Source organism: Lobosporangium transversale (assembly GCF_002105155.1).
Source record: "Lobosporangium transversale strain NRRL 3116 chromosome Unknown BCR41scaffold_36, whole genome shotgun sequence".
Classification (NCBI taxonomy): Eukaryota; Fungi; Mortierellomycota; class Mortierellomycetes; order Mortierellales; family Mortierellaceae; genus Lobosporangium; species Lobosporangium transversale.
In genome coordinates this window covers 1-17,904 of record NW_019029014.1, presented here as the reverse complement: position 1 = coordinate 17,904, position 17,904 = coordinate 1, and the positions used below count along the sequence as shown (strand labels likewise).

At 41.8% G+C, this 17,904-nt stretch overlaps 4 protein-coding genes across 4 annotated transcripts; 1 reads left to right on the top strand and 3 right to left on the bottom strand.

Annotated features, from left to right (window-relative positions):
* Positions 1–5,805: 5,805 nt before the first annotated feature.
* On the bottom strand, positions 5,806–9,384 carry BCR41DRAFT_358937 (hypothetical protein). The gene is made up of 3 exons (XM_022025145.1): positions 9,366–9,384; positions 8,056–9,240; positions 5,806–7,967 (listed from the first exon to the last, which is right to left on the bottom strand). The coding sequence occupies exons 1-3, from the start codon at positions 9,377–9,379 to the stop codon at positions 5,987–5,989; spliced, it is 3,180 nt and encodes a 1,059-aa protein (XP_021878520.1). The 5' UTR covers positions 9,380–9,384; the 3' UTR covers positions 5,806–5,986.
* Positions 9,385–10,668: 1,284 nt separating this feature from the next.
* Positions 10,669–12,490, bottom strand: BCR41DRAFT_358935 (hypothetical protein). Its single transcript, XM_022025144.1, has one exon. The coding sequence runs from the start codon at positions 12,257–12,259 to the stop codon at positions 10,904–10,906; it is 1,356 nt and encodes a 451-aa protein (XP_021878519.1). The 5' UTR covers positions 12,260–12,490; the 3' UTR covers positions 10,669–10,903.
* Positions 12,491–15,663: 3,173 nt separating this feature from the next.
* Positions 15,664–16,789, top strand: BCR41DRAFT_388471 (hypothetical protein; the record flags this gene model as incomplete). The annotated part of the gene is made up of 3 exons (XM_022028004.1): positions 15,664–16,113; positions 16,263–16,427; positions 16,547–16,789. The coding sequence occupies exons 1-3, from the start codon at positions 16,027–16,029 to the stop codon at positions 16,787–16,789; spliced, it is 495 nt and encodes a 164-aa protein (XP_021878518.1). The 5' UTR covers positions 15,664–16,026.
* A 160-nt stretch (positions 16,790–16,949) lies between these two features.
* BCR41DRAFT_424322 (hypothetical protein) lies at positions 16,950–17,904 on the bottom strand. The gene is made up of 2 exons (XM_022030410.1): positions 17,703–17,904; positions 16,950–17,610 (listed from the first exon to the last, which is right to left on the bottom strand). The coding sequence occupies exons 1-2, from the start codon at positions 17,815–17,817 to the stop codon at positions 17,111–17,113; spliced, it is 615 nt and encodes a 204-aa protein (XP_021878517.1). The 5' UTR covers positions 17,818–17,904; the 3' UTR covers positions 16,950–17,110.

Sequence of the window (17,904 nt, the reverse complement as noted above, 5' to 3'; positions counted from 1 at the left end):
AATGAAAAAGCGAAATAAAAAAATAAAAATAAAAAAAACAAGCAAAGTGCCTCGGCCTTTCTATTAAACTTCTGGATTGCATGTAACGATGGCTCTTTTGCCACGCAAGTAAATAAAGAATGCACCCCTTATTCCTTTGACTTAACCGGTTTTCTCTTTGACCAATGGTTGGCAGAATTAAATCGGTTGTCTGCGCCAAACAGTACACATAAACATGTACTTTATTTTTTTTCATTGCATGGGCTCCAATCTGTTTTTTGGTATTTACCTTTGCCCCAATCTTGAATAATACAGACGTTGCGCTTCACCTGCCTCAAAGAGCACAGCTGTGAGTGGATAATACATGTATACATGTATACAACTGAGCAAAACATGACAAAAAACAGGTGTACGACTACGCATTTAAAATTTTGTTGATGAACTACTAAAAGCACGTAGGACAGGACGACGCACAGAGACTAACTTTTTTTGTTTATTCCGTGGGTATTATTTATACTACATGTTGCAAAACTGCCAATTGTGCTATTGAAAATTATTTGACTAAAAGAAAGATTCGGTAAGCCAAAGGTCCTTTATGTTTCATCAACAGACTACCTGTCATGTATTTTTTCTTTCGTAGTTTTTTATTTTTAAAATAGTGTAAAGGATTAAGTCGTAAGAAGCAAGGAGCAAGGAGCAAGGAGCAAGGAGTATACAAGCACCTCTTACAGGTGTAGAGATAAGAAAAGTATCACGCTAGTAAGAAAACAGCTACAACCATTTGATTGGGAAGGGGATATGGCTGGTCCCAAAGACATGGGCATAACGGCTCTGCGCTTTTCCCATACGTTCCACCCCGACCAGGGCGGTAAAAGAGCCTAGGTGGATCCGTTTTCAAATAGGAGTCTGAGAAGCGGCTGAGGCTTTCCCCCCCCTTCTCCGATCCACTTGCTCTTCTTCCTCTTGTATCCCAAAAACCAAGAGGAAGCACCATCTAAGGTTATAATCCTTGTCCACCAATCAGTCCATTACCATGGTCATCAACCCCTATAACTAGGTCCGGCATAACTGGCTACGATGCCATAGACGAGGGCGTTGAGAATGGGCTCGATGATGCCCATTTAACCCACTATCGTAGTTGGGAATAGGCCCAAATTGATGTAGGCCATCTCCTTCGACTTGAAATTGGTGGCAACAATCTGTTGCGATATGAACTCGATTGAATTCATAAACAATTGTCTGACGATCTAGACCTGGTTCTTTGCATATCATTATAAAGGACAAGAACCAGGCGTTAAGTATCCAGTAACACTCCTCCATTAGATTACCACTCATCGTCCTCAAAAACTAAAGTATTAATTGACAACAAGAACAAAAAGAGAGGCTTTGTTAATACTGCCTGCCATAAAATGACAAGATAGTGGAATTGTAGCTTTAAAGGACACATGACCATATTCCTAGGAGTGTAAATCATACCCTGGAGGTTAAGTGGTAACCTCACATTGCGTTTTTTTTGTTCAATCACCTCGCTACAATTAATTCGCTTTGGAGCTTCATTTAGTAGCCAGAAGGTGAAGTCCGCTTTGACTCTGGTTCAGATCAAGGATTCCTTTTTATACGAGGTGCCTCACTTCTTGATTTCTTGTTTTGAAACCCGTTTTCGGATTTGGGGATGAATCATCCTTTAAATTCATTGGGACTGAATATTGAGACTACCCTTTGACAGAGCAGGGCAGTCAAAGGATAAAAGGTGTCGTTATCCAGGGTATTGCTGAGAGAACTCTTTATCTCCGTCAGCTGTTGATGTGTCCTAATTCCAATGTAGCTGTATCTGCTGGGCTTAGTAAGGCTCCCACACAACTTAACCTGATCGGACTGGGGTTCATAACGTGATATAGGTGTTGGATGCTTACATCAGCCTGAATGCACTAAGGTTATGGCAAAAGCGCGATCACCAGCTATCGCTTTTTGAGCTTCCAGCATCCTATTTTGGGATGCTCAGCTCCTTTTACTTCATGGGCGTTTCCCTTTCCTTGTCGTTCTCCATTCTTGGGATGTGGAGGGACTTTCCTCTCTTCTTTTGGTACTGAGCCTGGTGCTTCGGCAAGCTCCAAGGAAATTGATCATTCCTCTCGCATTCATCAAGGCAATGGTACAATGGGTCACAATTGCCTAGCCTTCTTGGCGATTTAAATTTATATCACAGAGGACTATGGCGAAATAGGTTGAAAATAATGCCAAGATATTCAAGTTATTTTGTCTACATCGGTTAGTAGACATAGCGGAATCGAACGAAAATGTCAAAGTGGATGTGAGAAGGGGCTTGGGGCGATACCTGTCTATACGGTGTTAGTGCCTTGTTGTCTCTTTATTTAAGAACAGGGCGCGCAAAAGGTGTTAAAGTATTTAAGGCCAATTTCAAGAAAGACTGTTACTTGATAGAAGAGCATAGGGAAAATGACCAAAAATTTAGATCCTAAACACTAAAGAGACCGCTTGGAAATGATATGTCTTAATGCTGGCAAAGGTAATGTGCTTGGTGGGGCGGTCCTTGGCGTCTTGCTTGCTAGGCCCTTGGTATTTGAAGGTCGGCCGATGGATGCAAGATACCACCCAAAGGCGACCAAAGAGAAGTAGATAAAAGTCTCAGAGCGGTGATGAATATATTCTTGGTATAAGCTGAAGTGATGATTCTCTTGAGTTGTGCCGGAAGTGATGGCTCCCTTGACTTAGGCCGGAACTGATGCTTCCATCCACAAGGCTTCTATCTGATGTTATAATCGCCTGACCATAGCGTTAGGGATCAATACTGTACTACAGGTTCATTACAGGCTAAGCGATAATGGTATTGGACCTACGCTTGAGAAACATATGGCTCATGAGCATGGGTTTATAATCCAAAGAGAAAAGGCCGTTTGCTCTTATCGTCAAGCACATACAATTGGTGTATTTTCTGAATAGAGCGTCGTGCTCTTGAGGTCATTTGTGCAAAGTTCGTCTGGAGAGTGGCCTGGGTCTTCATCCTCTTGGCATTTTGCTCAACACGAGACTTTTTTTCCTCGGCCACACTGGGCTCATATGTATGATGAGAACAGTGTGCGGAATCAAGTGTGTTGGGCAGGGCTGTGGCCGTTGTGCGCTCAACATAGTCGGAACAGCTGGAACGGCTTCTGTTCGCGTCGCTGTCGAGGTAAGTCTTATTCCTTAGGGAGGCCTCTTTTCTTTATCCTTAAAAAATTGGCAGAGGCACTTGATTCCCATGTCTACGTGTTATGAATCCAATAGAGCAATAGTTTTTTTTTTTTTTTTTTTTTTTTTTTTTATAAGGAGCGTGTCAAGTACTCAACCCAATGCATCTCAAAAATAAATAAGAGGATCGCTTACTGCACTTGCGCTTAAAAGTAAGCAGCAGCAACGGAATATTACGCGCGTTCTGTTGTTCAAGATGAAAAAAAAAAAAAAAAAAAAAAAAAAAGTATGGTGTGTAACAAAAAGTGGGGTGAATGGTGAAGTTGGGAAAAGATGTAGGAGCAAAAATGGATGATAAGGTAAAAAAAAAAGAAAAAAAAAGACTGAAAGAGAGGAAGAAAAAGAACATGGAGAAAGAAGAATAGAGAAAGAAAGAGAGAGGTAGAACCCCAAGGACGAAAACGCGCAGGCTGCTTTTTGTATTAAAAAAAAAAAAATTAGTTGGCGAAGCGATTTTTAGCTTGGCTGACGCTTAAATTCTGGGTAGTTTTGGGTCGGTTTCTACTGTTGCTACAATTGCACCCACACGACTCTGCCTTTTTCCACTATCGTCTGTTGCCACCGCTGCTGCAACATGATAATCAGCTGGGATTGTGGATTTGTGAAATACCTGCCACATTATAGTAGAACAATAAGGACGGGAAAAAAAAGGGGGAGGGGATGGAATAAAAGTATTATACAGATCATCCAAAAAGGGGTGTTGATCATGCAAAAAAATTCGCACAGCAGCAAATAATTGAGAATGTTTTTACTGTTGATAAAGTAGTTTAAACAAGGTAAACGAGGATTGAATAAACATAAAGTAGGCTAAACAGGGGTGATGATAGTATAACCCAGTTTTTCTGGATCACCTCGGATGTGTTGCGGACCAATTAAATTTTTTACCGCGGAATCCTAAAAAAACATAAACGCGCTCTTGGAACCCACTCTCGCCTCAATCCTTCTGAAGCTGTTGATTTAGCCGTTCTTTGCGGCAAAACACGCGCTCAACTGTGATCCTTAGCCAGCGGTAATCATGCGACCTATGAACGACACTCGACGCTTTTGAGGTTCATTCGGTTATGAGCCTATTATGAGATTTAGCTGACCATGAGTCCATGAGTTGGCGTTGTAACTGTTTTGTACAGGCATTTAGTAAGTTTTTTAGCCTTTTTTGAAAAATAAAAATAAAAAATAAAAAAAAAATAAAAAATAAAAAATAAAAATTCAAGGGTACAAACAAAGAAAGCGTTTTGTGTTTTGTATTGTTTTGCTTCCCTTACCTGGACTAAATCCGACTTGATGTTGGCTTTTGCAGCTCTAGCAGCATAATTATACCACTGACGATGGTATTCTCTTTGAATGCTTCACTGTCACCACTGCATCATGCATCGCGCTTTCCACTCTTGGCTCCGCCCACACATAAAAAAGAAGAAGAGGGCAATAGATACAATACCTTGCCGGCGTCAATATATATTTCAAGAGAAAAAAACAGCACGTAGAAATCTTACAATGACAAGGCATTACCGATAAAAAGAGTTGATGAAGCAGAAATTGTCCTTTTTTAAACTTGAGGGGGCAAGTACCAATAACGGTATGTTGGAGAAATTGCTTAACTTTATAATACGCCGTTTTTTTTTTCTTTATTTGTTTGTTTGGTTTACTATCGCCAAGAAGGACTGTTCGACCAGTCAAGTTTGGTAGCCTTTCCAGAGCCATATTTGAAGTCAAGTCTTTTTTTTTAGGTGGTTGATGGATTATAATCCACGGTAGCTTCCTCAGAGGCAAGTTTTCAAGCATATGACCATTTTTTCATTCAATTCAGAACCTTGCTCAGGGTTATTGAATAATTGTGGGTTGATCTCATCAGACGCCAGCTGAGCTTCTAATGCCTAGAAAACCCGCAGTTACCATATTCTACTGTTTAACTTTAAAGTTCCATGAAGGAAATACAGGCGACCAAGTCCTTCAGCTACAGATATTGTTCAGCACTACCACTATTCTCGACTTTACTGAAGTCTGCAACACCTAGCATATAGATATCAACAAAAGAAGAGTATGATCCCTAGCCTGCTCTTCGGAAGGAGCTGGAGCATTATTTATTATCCCAACTTTTTCCAGGAACTTAATAAATCGAAGGGCTTCATATTTTCTTTTTACATGTCACACGAAAAGCATAGGAGTGAATTGCATCCCAGGCCTTCTAATGGGCATATTTGTCTAAAGATAGGAAGAGTGCTTGCATCGCTTGTTCTTTAGGCGATCACAAAAAGTAAAGACAATCCTATCAAGGGTAAGTCCTTTTTTTTGTCCTGTCGATTGGGTTTGACTCTTTCTTTTATAGTGCAACTCACACGCGGGATAGGGCTATTGGAGTTACTGTTATTCCACTAAAATCGTAGATAGTAGCCTCTAATCCCTGTTCCGACGATGAGGGACTCTCCCTGAATGTCTGTAGACTACTACATGTAAATAAAATGCTTCGAATATGCCTAGGCCCTATTTTCCGTGTCGTACAAAATGCTGCACTCCATCTCAGCTCCTTGCTGTTCATGAATAATAATTATCATTTACACTCTCAAGTCTCTTATTCATTTTATCCTCAACTGCTACAAAGCTTTCTCTTTATTTTAATAAGCGTTCACTTTCTTCTTTGAACACAATATTTTTCACTGACTAGTATTTCTCCACATACCACGCCAAATCTCAAAGAAGAGTTGTATCAGAGGGCTACAGAGCAGACCGAAGAAAAAAAAAAGTGAGTGGAGGCAAAATGTTGCTATCCAATCCACGTCACACGATGTTCCAAGAAATGTGTGTAGATAAATGTGGCCAAACTACTCATCCCAACAATTGCAACGACATGGATAATTCCGTTGCCTACTGCTCCAAAGAGTTGGCTCATCCACAGTCCAAGACCAAGCGGGTCCTTATCACCAGCCTGATCGCGACCACACCCAATGCTATCTCCTTGTTTATTCATTCTTGAGCGTGATGGTGAGGTTTTCTTGTCCAGTAATGATTTCCGTTGGGAATGTTGGTGACGAGCAGTATCAGTAGTAATAGCAGTAGTACTGTTGCTATTTTTCTTTCCTGTTATTGAGGGTCCACTATGCTCACTTCCCTGTGGTTGTTGTAGGTCCAAAACATCTAGAAGCGATGGCTCTGCATCCAAGGGAACTACAGGTCCTCCTGCCTCAAGTCCCAAGCCAACCATGTTGCTATGAGAGCTACGCCTCGATTCCAAAAGCGATTTTTTTGATAATAACGAGCTTGAATATGGGTGGCGATAGTTGTGACGGACTTGAGGATTTTGTTGGTACTGATGTTGGTGCTTTTGTTGCTGATGGTATGATGTTGACTGAGTGCGGTATGAATAAGACGCAGAGTCAATGTTACCAATTGGATACTCAGATCCCAGAGAATGAGTCTGATTCTGAGTCTGATTGTGGGTGTGATACTCCGCCATCGCCCAGCGTTTGATTTCTTGCACTAGAAAATCGATCCTTTGCTCACGTTCGATCCCTTGAAGTGCTTGTCTCCATGCTTCCTTCCTCTCCAACATGATCCGTTCAAAAACTTGGCTGTGTGTTTCCAACATCCGAGCCACTTTTAAAGAGATTCTTTTCCTTTCACGTGCTAAAAGTTCGCCCACGAGCACTGTTGGTGAATGCCGTTGCTGCTGGTGAGATAATGGTGATGGTCCAACAGAAGTGGACGAAGGTAGATTATGAGTTGCTGTCACGTTTACCGAGGCTACTCGGCTCTGACTCTGAGGCCCGGACAAATAGTCAGACACATTTGGAGGTATCAAATGTTGACCGCTATGAGCGTTATTGCTAACTCTACTGGCGCTACTGTTATTGATACTGTTGTTGCTACCATGATTACTCGAATGTTGCCGTTGACGAAGCGAAGAAGAACCGGATTCCATAGATGAATACATGAGCGATGGTGAAGATGCCATCGTTACCTGCCAATTCCTTCTCCATCGTAAGAACTTGAGAGTCGTGTGATGCCGAAGCGCTGCTAAATGCTCCACAAAGATCCATTTTCGAACAGAACCGAGATCCGAAGTGAGCGATGATGCTGATGGTAATGCCAAGGGAAATGATGGTGACGCATGCAAATTCGATTCTGTCTTTTTATCATTTTTAGCGCTTTGACCCTCAACTTGCACTTTACTATCGGAAGCCTGTGGAACGAAATAAACAAAGGGTGGAGAGGTGAATTCCGGACACAACAAACCTTCGCCAAGCGACAACGGAGGAGGTGAGAGCTCCTCTTCTTCCGATGCTGTCGCATGTGTCAAGTATGGAGAATCAGCCGAGAAAGCCCGCGTCTCTCTTACCCCACCTCCTCTTCCGCTTCCTGATTCTACCATGCCGTAAATTTCAATATCATTCTCACACAACTGCCGAATCAGTTCCGATCGAATGGCAGCAACATCAACTGCCTGTGTGGTAATGTTGGGTGTCATCAAAATCAGAGGGACTAAGTTGACCATTGTTTGTAAGCGTTGCATATACGCGATATCCTGTTCCGTCAACTGCCCCTCGATCACATAGATACAGACATCTACATGTGAGTGTGCCCCTGTTGTGTTGTTGGCAAGGAACCGCCCTAATGCGTCATCACTTCTTGCAGATCGAGAGAAAAACTCATTGGTAGTTTGGAACTGTAGACCCACGTACGACATCACTAAATCCATGGCCCGGTTAGGATTACTGAATGTGTCGTAACCAGGCGTGTCAACGAAACTATAAGGAATGAGATAAAAAAAAAAGGGTATTAGAAGAGATAGATAAACATTCTCTTCAGTATTCAATCTTGAAAGATTTTTTTTACCAAATGTTCTTGACAAGAATTTCTTGTTGAGTATCCCGGTAATCTAAGCCTGCACGCGCCCAAGCTGGTAGAACCATCGATGATGCATAGTGTTCTACAATTACCTCTGAAGACTCTTCGTACTGAACACGTTTTTGTTGTAATTGTTGCATCTCTCGTTGACGCTGCTGTTTTGGTTCATTCACATCATCCCCAACTCCCACACTTGGAACAATACCCTCCTCATGCGCAGCCACTGTAGCTGTTGCAACATTGATAATAGCAGCATTCACTTGTGCCACTGGCTGCTGCAGCTGCGGTGGTGGTAAAGGCGGCGGCTCATGGAGAAACTCATCTTCAAAATCATTTGCAATGATCCCCTCCCACTTGAAGATATCCTGTATTATACTAGTGTGCCATTTCCGACTACGACCCCCAATCATCAGTTTCACAAACCCGAGTTTGTCCCCATCCGCAGTGGGCTCTTTACCAGTAGCAAACATAGCAGATGAAGGCATAATGAGATTAAAGGAAGAAGCTGCTTGGTCAGCCCAAAAACCTGTTTGGGACAGTGGGCGTGAGGGATGCGAATGTGGATAATAATAACCACTAAGAGATGCACTTGAAACAATGCTCTGAGGTGAACCTGGAGCTGTATATCCATAACCAGACCCAGATCCATATTCATCATCTTCAGTAAATGAAGGAGAAGAAGGGCCATCATGCGTGGTTGTATGCAGCGGCAGTGGTATTGATAGCGACGATGATGATATTATTGATGATGATAACGGACTTTGACCATGGCTTCCTCGATACACGTGATAGCTATCTCCATGTGAATGTAAATCTGTGAACAACGATGTAGTGACCCGGCCTGGGATATAGCCGGATCCTTCTGTATCAGAACTATTGAGGAAGGTAGTATGTGCATCCATGTATCGCCTTAACAGCTCTCGGTGCTGCTGTTGTTGCTGCTGTTGTGGATGCTGGCGATGCCCTTGCTCATCGCTCAGAGCCGTTGCGACCCTTGTGTTTAAAACTTCTAAATCTGCTAGGTCTTCTGGCCGAGTGAAGCGCTGCATCCTCGGCGGATGGGGATTGGATTCTGCCACTGGGGTCAAGGTAGAGAGTGTTGGGTCGTTTAAAGAAGGTTGAGGATGCGATGGCGTGCTTGAATCTGTAGGTTTGTTGGATGATAGCATGCTTCTAGATGATTATGGGCGAAGCAGAAGACAGGGGGAGAGAGGAAAATGATATTTTTTTAGCGCAACCCAGTAAGGCTATTAAAGAATGGTCACGCAAAAAAAAAAAAAAAAAAAAAAAAAATTCACAAGACGTAATGCATCGGGTGATAGCAACGTTAGAAAAAAGATGCCAAGAAAGAGCAGACAGAACAGCAGTGATGTAGGAAAGTAGTATATGTAGTGAGCTGCTTGCTTTGAAATGTATGAAAAAATTGGAAGTGAGATACAGAAAACGAAGGAATAGAGAAATATCAAAAATGCCAAGGGCACCTGGTGAGAAAAATGGAGAAGAGAGAGAAAGGAGGGATTGTGATTGCATCAATGAATAAAAAAAGGATTCAGGCGGATGGTAACACATCATGTGCGTATTTTGACATGCGGAATTATCAATGTCATCATTTCCTCCTCTGGCTACAGCGCAGTGCAGTGGCCTTCCCCTGCCACTATCCGAAATATTTAAAGGGGTAGAATCATGTTCCATTTACGACAGGGTCAAAGGAGAATGCACAAACTCACAAACGTACACACGCGCAAAGCGGGCAGCATTAATGAATAAAATTAAACGGGACGGCGGATCGCTGCGGTCATGTAAGATAAGCAAAAAAAAAAAAAAAAAAAAAAAAAACTGGGCCATGGATATCTTTGGCAAAAGAAAAAATGTTTTGAGATGAGGTGGTGGAGAGAAAAAAGGAAGGGCACGCTACAAATGTGCTGTTGAGATATTAACGCGTGCTTACTTCGCCCAGTGGGTGCTATAAGGGTATATGGCCGTCTTCCACATTGTCTCTAGGCTCGATATCCCATCTGGAGAACCTTTGATTCATATCTCTTTACATGGAAGAGCCCAGGACTGCTTTGTTCTTACATCATCGTATCCTCCGGCTGAGATAATTTTAAAGCGTTTGATTTGTCCGTTCATCGATGGCATTGGGGATTGTGGCGAAATTCATTATCTCTCTTCCTCCACTAGGTCAAAAGCCCTCTTGCTCAGCCAAGCAGTGCATAGCTTAAAATTGCCAATTAGGCCTTTACTTGTGATGCCGTTCGAGTGGTTGTTGTCGGTCGGTGCTGAGTGTGGGTGCTAATGACCATCCTTTTATGGTTCTGGCTTTAAATAAGCTTGGATAACTTGGATAGCTTGGATTACAAAGAAATTATTTATACAAGTCAAAGAGAACTCATAATCATATGGATATCTATTGTGCAGCCAGTACATCTGATGGGGACGATATCTTTTCAGTACTTATTATGATATGAAACAGGGGGATCTAAAACCAAATGTTTTAAATGGTAAGTCACAACATTCGATTCTTGGAGAGGATATATGACCGCTGTAGGCCCTATTATTAAAGGCAGCAACAAATGCAGGGATTCTAAATTGAACCTTCCAAAGCATTCAGCACCAGCGTTCCCATCATTCACTCACGGGCTCTCAAAGAAGCAATGCATGACCCAATATACCACATAGTTAGGGAAAAATAAAGATCCATTGCATAAGCTGAGAAGGATTGATTAAGAACATTTATTTCTTCAAGTTTCTCTGATGTGGTATTAATGAGTGATTGCCAAGAGAGAAATGGCTTTTTAACACCCAACAGTTTCTGGCTCCACTTTTAATGCTGCTGTCATTGCTTCTTTTGTTCTCGCTGCTGGCCTTTTTTCTGTTCAACATCTGCGCTATCGTTGCCCTCAACGTCATTCTCAGCATTCTCATCACCAACAGCCTCGTCCTCGTCCTCAGCATCAGCATCTTCAGACTTAGCATTCTCTTCTGGCTTAGTATCTTCTTCAGGCTTAACGTCTTCAGCGCTTTTCTGCCCTTCATCCACGGTGTTGTTCAGATCAGCATCAGTTGCTTGTAGATTCTCCGTCCCTTCATCATTTTTAACAGGACAGAATACATTCTTGAGCACATCCCCAACCTTACTCGCGTTCAAGACCCCATTACTGAATGCAAAGAGATTTCGAATCATTGGTATCTGTGGGAATGACCTTTGTCCGTCAACACGCCCTGCACCTTTTGTAACCAGCACTATCGCAGCCTGTTGTTCCAGCGCTTGGGTTGCAGAATCCGGCACTTTCTTTATCAGTTTATGACTCTTCAACTTTAACAGATCCTTCGCCGTCAGTGCATAATCGGACACGAGTGAATCAGCTGCTAATCCCAGGTACACCATAGCTCGAACAGCTTCATCGTTCGGGTTTAGGTCTGCTGACCTGGCCACGGATTGTGCCATGTGGATTTCTATGGCTAATTTACCTACAGATGTGACAATTGTCCCTAAACTTAATGAGTTGGCCGTCGGGTCATTTGGCATCGCTACCGGAGCTCCCCCAACAAGACCATCTGCTAGCGAACTGTAGTAGATGGCTTCCTCTGCCCCATCCAAGTATGCCTCATTATCTGTGACACACTGATTGGCCGGAGATACCACTGACTTGATATTTTTTACTACATCTGAGGACTTGATCAATCCAGAGCCAATCCAACGCCAGAACGGCGAAGTGCTGGCTTCAGCTGCCTTGTCCTCATATAGGGCCTTACTGCTGAGTGGCAGTTGCAGTACCGTATCATAGATCGTGTTCACAATCAACGATGCTCGCTGAATATCAATTGCTGTCAGATTTGCAGACTCCAAGCCAGCTTCACCATATGACTGAATCGCCTTGAGCTTGGCAGCTTCGAGCCGGGACCAGTCTGCATCCTTGTTATCCTTGGAGGAAAATACGAGCTGGGACGCAATCGCAATCAAATCTTGTAGTAATGGCACCTGCTCACCAGTCTCAGGTACAATCAAGTTATTGTAATAGTAAGCGGTATTGGCTGAGGTTTCAAATTCATGGGTGTTCATGTAGCTGACGAGGTTAGGTGCTAGCTTGGCCACCTGAGGATCATTCAGGAAATCTTGAAGGCTGCCTGGCCCTGCAAACGCTGATGTTACAAGAAGAATAGCTACAGAGGCTCGGATGAGTAACTTCATTTTTTGTATTTGGATAAAACGTGAATGCAATTAAATAGTAGGGAATAGGTGGTTGTCGCTAGCCGTGGAGGGAAATGGTGTGTAGAGAGGAATGGACAAGGGATAGAAAGGCGTGAGTGGAGGGAGGAAATGAAAAGATGAAATATATTCTATAAAAAATAATAATAAGAATCACAGCTGCCGCATTTCCGTCTTGAAGTCAGGAAGGATTCGGATGTCCTTAATTTCAGCCAATGCTTTCAGAATGGAAAGATATTTCTTGAGAATTTGACGCGTGCATGCATTTCTATCTACTAGTTACTACTAGATTACTAGCCAATGGAATCAAAGCATGTATTTGTATTGACTCAGGGGGTTGAATGCCACACTTGAGGATGACATGATGTGGCATGCTGCAACAAACAAGAACAGACATGCATGTCTTAATTAATTATTCCAAGCTCCTGTTACACATACACTAAATGCGACTTGTCAATCTTAAATCTCATTTCAATCACTGATCATTCATTCATTCATCACATTCATCCTTCCACTACCTTTACCAAGTTCCGACCACTTTTACCCCATGAATAGGGCGTAGCACAGTTTTCGCTTGTCGGCAATGATCACCATTTGCGCATTTGCGCAAGGTCAACCGGCTTCTTTTTATTTTCTTTTTTGTTAACATTCAAAAATATAGTGCAGTGCTCTACACTGCCCTGCATTCTTGATAACAGCGAGTGTAAACTTATTTCATAAAGGCAAAAGATGTAGATAGTCACCACAAAGAAGAACAGACGGTAATAATGCCACGAAAGGTCCCATAAAAGGTGTCTAAGACTAGTGCACTGCCATTGAGAAGCCGATGTTTTGAATCATGCTTCCAAGGAGAATGTATGTCCATCTCAAGCCGAGGATTCAGTAAAGACTGGTTACTTTGAAGATTTCGGTGCATATTAGAGACATATTCTAGGTCAATCTTCGCTGTGAGGACACCATAATGTTCTCGAATAACATGATGGGAACACTGAATTTTCTGAGCATGAAAAGAGAAAGTTGAAACAAGGTGAGCTCTCATGATGAAGACCGTTGTTGAACTTTATAAACTTGTGCAGACCTTGGGACAAGGGTCAACCCACCATCAACCAAAAAATAAGAAGGGCTCAGTAGACTTTGATTCCTTGTTCCTTTTGCACGCAAAAACCATCGCGTATCGAGATTGATTACTCTCAATTAACTCTTTGTATATGTCTATCTTGATTTCGTGATTCCCTGAAGTATTTCTCTACTTTACTGAAACAGTTAAAAGTGTGTGCGGTTTCAATCCACTCCCAAAGAATCCTCAGCCAGTCTTTTTCCTTGATGTAGGTATTTTATCGAGTGGAAATAGAGAAGAATGACACTGTAAAAGCAGGATTACTGTTCTTATAGGATGGAAAGCGCGTCAAAAAGAGAATAAGCTTGGAAATATGATATTGATTTTCATTTCTGAGAAGATAACAAGCTTCATCAATAACAATCTGAGATGATTAAATCCCTATGTGTGCCCCATCAACAAGGCTCGCCACTCAATGTTTATTCCTCAAAGCTCTAAGTTGTGGCGCCAGACCAATTATGCCAGCTTCGTTATCATGATTTTCATTACAGTGTCTGTTCGATCGTAACCAACAACCAACTATACTTCTATGAGAACAAAAAACTAAGTATAATATACTTCTCTTCCACTTTAGTTATTTTGCGATACCGTGCATAACAGGGAAGGAGGGTTAGCACAAGGTGTTTGGCACAAGGTGTTTGGCACTGTAAAGGGTAGGGCCAGCTTGCAATAGGCAATCGTATGATGCGCATGAGAGCTTTCATAGCTTTTAGGAGTCCTTTGAGTTTATACGCGATTCAAGTTAAAGTGCTTCAAATGTTTCTTTTAACAGTTACTATACCTTCAATATCATGGTGATAGTAATAAATGGGGCTAATAATAATACAAATAAAGGAGCGTAGGGCGCAGAGAGACACGCGTCTCGGCATTAGCAGTTTCAAATAGAAATGTGTTTTAGTTGTACCTGTGAGCAAGTTATCCAGCCAACAGGAGATGTAGAAGCAACAGGGGGAAGGGCTATGATGGCCTACAGTAGGTTACTAAAGCCCTAAGATGACTAATAATCTTTCAAATTCTAGACAAACACATTTTCATCCAGGGATCACCCTTTCATAATTATCTTCCGGTCAATGGATAAATGTCAATATGCAACATGATGTATATGTATTTCTTACACACAGGTCAGACCAGACATGAGGATACTCTCGCGTGCCTTGTATGACAGAAGGATAGGAAAAAAAAAAATCGATGCATGGTACGTATGGCTTTCTCGGCAATTTTTTTTTTTTTTTTTTTTTTGTTGACTCGGTTACAGTAGGATCTATTATAGATGTAGAGCATACAGAGGGACTGAAAACAAAATTGCATTAAGTATACAAGGTTGACAGGTTTCCTGCTAAACGGATATATGTATCGATTTATACAAATCTGAGAATCTGAGTTGATTGAATAAATAGGATAGTGTATCATAAATATATCTGATTAATTCACCATCACCCGTCAACAGACTCTAAAGAATACAAAACAAATGATATGTAAAAGAAGATTGGGCGCAGAGCTACATTCGTTCCTGAATTTGAGTGTGTAAACACTTAATATCGTCGACTCTTTATGTATACATCTATACTTAATGTGTGCATTTTATGGTTCGCTCAATCAGCAATTCGATTCTTTGTTACATGTATATATATATATTTTGGTCCACGGGAAACGGTTTATTTTGTCAGTTTTCGATCTGATAACAATTCATAGAGCACGTGTAAGAGACAAAAGTTTGGCGTTATCAGATGGTTCCCAACGGAGTTGGAAAATTAAAGCCCACTCATACAACGCAAATGTGGTTGTGTAAATTTACGTGTGCTACATTCATCGGTGACTCTGCATTCACCATGTAATGATCAATTTAGAATTTAGGCAATCAGACAAACACTACATACATCAAACAAAAAAAGAGAGCACTGCAAGGTCCATTTCACACACCGCATATATTCGATCCGCCAATTTCCTATCCCCCTCCCTCGTCTCTTCCTTTTAATATGGATTTATTTGGCTTGGCCTTGCTTTCTTAACCATGGGATATGTATTTTTTTTTTTTTTTTTTATTTTTTTATTTGTTATTTAGTATTTGTCACTTGGCCACATGTATACTGCTGCCCCTGCGCTTCTTTTTCTCCCCTAAAAAGCCTTGTGATGGAGTCTTACATTCGTTGACGCACTCTGACAAAGACTATACAGATGTGCACATGTATATACCATTCTTGTATGAATGAACCGATTTTTATAAGTATGTAAAGTTCCTACATTTTGCACCAAAGACTGGTTGGCTGCACTATGTTCCCCGGAATGATCCGTTTCTCCGCAAAACTTTCTTTTTCTGCCCAATTGTTTGTTCTGCCTAATTGTTTGTTCTGCTTCCCGACAAATAAATTTAGTGGACAAACTATGCGGCTCACACTACACGCATACTTTTCGAATTCCTCGTTTCGTTCACCCAAGTTCCAAAAAAAAGGCTCGCTTCTAGAATTCTATTGTTTAGTCCCTGAACAAAGTTCTCAGCCGGTTATTGTAAACCTTCACTTTCTTTTGGACATCCTGCGTAGATACCTAAATATTGATCTGTACACAACGCCACAATATACCCTTATGCATCATACGTAGCTCTGCACAATGCCTGCATAGAATAGGTTTCTTGATGTTACATCCGATAATATATACAGAATATGTATACCGAGGAAGAGGAAGGCGAGGCAGCCCAGAACCCTGGCCTCAGGATCTGATAAGGGTGAGTTGGTAACTTCTATCACTCGATGGTTAGGAAAAATGATAATAATAAAAACAAATCTTAAAGCATGACCCTCGATTATATAAAAGGGTCCTAAACTTATCTTTTTTTTTTTTTTTTTTTTTTTTCTTATTATCCTTCACGCTCAGAGCTACTCATCACACTCTCCTAAAGTCTCCCGCTTACTAAAAAACTTCACCATGCGTTTCTCTGTTGTTGCCGCTATTGCCGCCTTGGCCTCTATTGCCAGCGCCCAGTCCGCCTACTTCCCCTTCGCTCCCCAGGGCCCATGCGTCTCCCAATGCACCAATGTAACGTGACACTCCTCGATGGCCATAAAGAAACCATCCTGTCCAACTGATTAGCTATTATCGATAATAGGTCATTGTTCTGCTGCTAATCACTTCTTTTTTTTTCTTCTCCGAAACAGTCCGTCGGCAAGACTTTCTTTGCCAATTACAACGATATTGATGAGTACAACCAATACTTCATCATTTCACTCTCCTATACTTTCGAGCGTGGAACCCCCACTACTCGCGACTTCATGACCAAGGCTGGTATCTGCATGAGCAGCTGCCCTCAGAATGAATTGGACCTTTACACCGCTGACTACTCTCCTAAGTTAGAGTGGTACAAGGCCAACAAGAACCTCCCCATCCCTCCTCGTCCTTAAATCATAACAACATAAGCACCCGGCCACCTTTTTAGAAAAGAATTTGCTTTTATTTTCCCCCCAGGCTTTTCTCAAGCCTGATTTGACCAGAGTAACATTCATTGCATATACAAGTTTATATTAAAAAAAGCACTCAATCTAGCGCATAATGGCTCCTATTATTTTTTTTTATTTCTGTTTTTACTTTCCTTGAGTTATTTTGTGGAATATATATCACTAGCAAGTGAAGATGATGTGATAAAAAAGCTATTATAGAGTTGCTCACAAAAAACAAACACCTTCGATAAATTGTAGGGTAGATATGTAGATGCGTTATTCTTCTCAAAAGCCCATCAAGGCTGTAAAGAAGATAGCTGCAGCTATTACAAAGGAGGAGGCAGTGCTTGAAATACCGCTGTTGCGAGTAATATTGTTTGCTTGATCACTTTGACCTGAATGTGCGCCCGTATCCAACGAGGTGCCCTTTGACGAAGACAAGGAGCCAGCATTATTAGTCAACCCTGTAGAATCCACTCCTCGCCCCAAGGAGGACTTCGCTACACCATGCAAGTAAGCTGGCGATGATGAATCAGGTGAGTTTCTGTTGCTATTGCTGTTGACATTGCCATGGGTACTCATTTTTGGACTGGCCTTATTCCCCTCGGAAAGCTCTTGTGCCTTTTCCGCAGAGATGATCTGGCCAAGGCCACCCGGATTGATTTTGCCGCCTGGAGGGATTACTGGGTGAAGCATACCATGATTACCATTAATATCCGTTATCGTAAAACGGGTGGCCCATGTGGTCGCATTCTGGTTCTTGGTTTGGAACATGAGGAAGTAAACTTAGTAAGTCCAAGGAAAGAGAAAAATAGTTAGTAACGTTTCTTCACAAATCTAAATTATTTGTTTCCGCTTTATAAGGGGAATATCGTACTTTGACCAGGAGGGTAGACAAAAGGGACCTTGTATTTGACATCCTTAGTGGTTCCGCCATTGACATCGGAGGATACTGTAGCTAGCTTTGTCTGTTGGTCATCTGCCCCTGTCATCAAAAAGATATCAAAGACGGGTTCTGATGCTAAGGTAGGTGCCGTTTGGTCATCTGTCCATGAGATGGTTACAGTAGTATCGGCTTC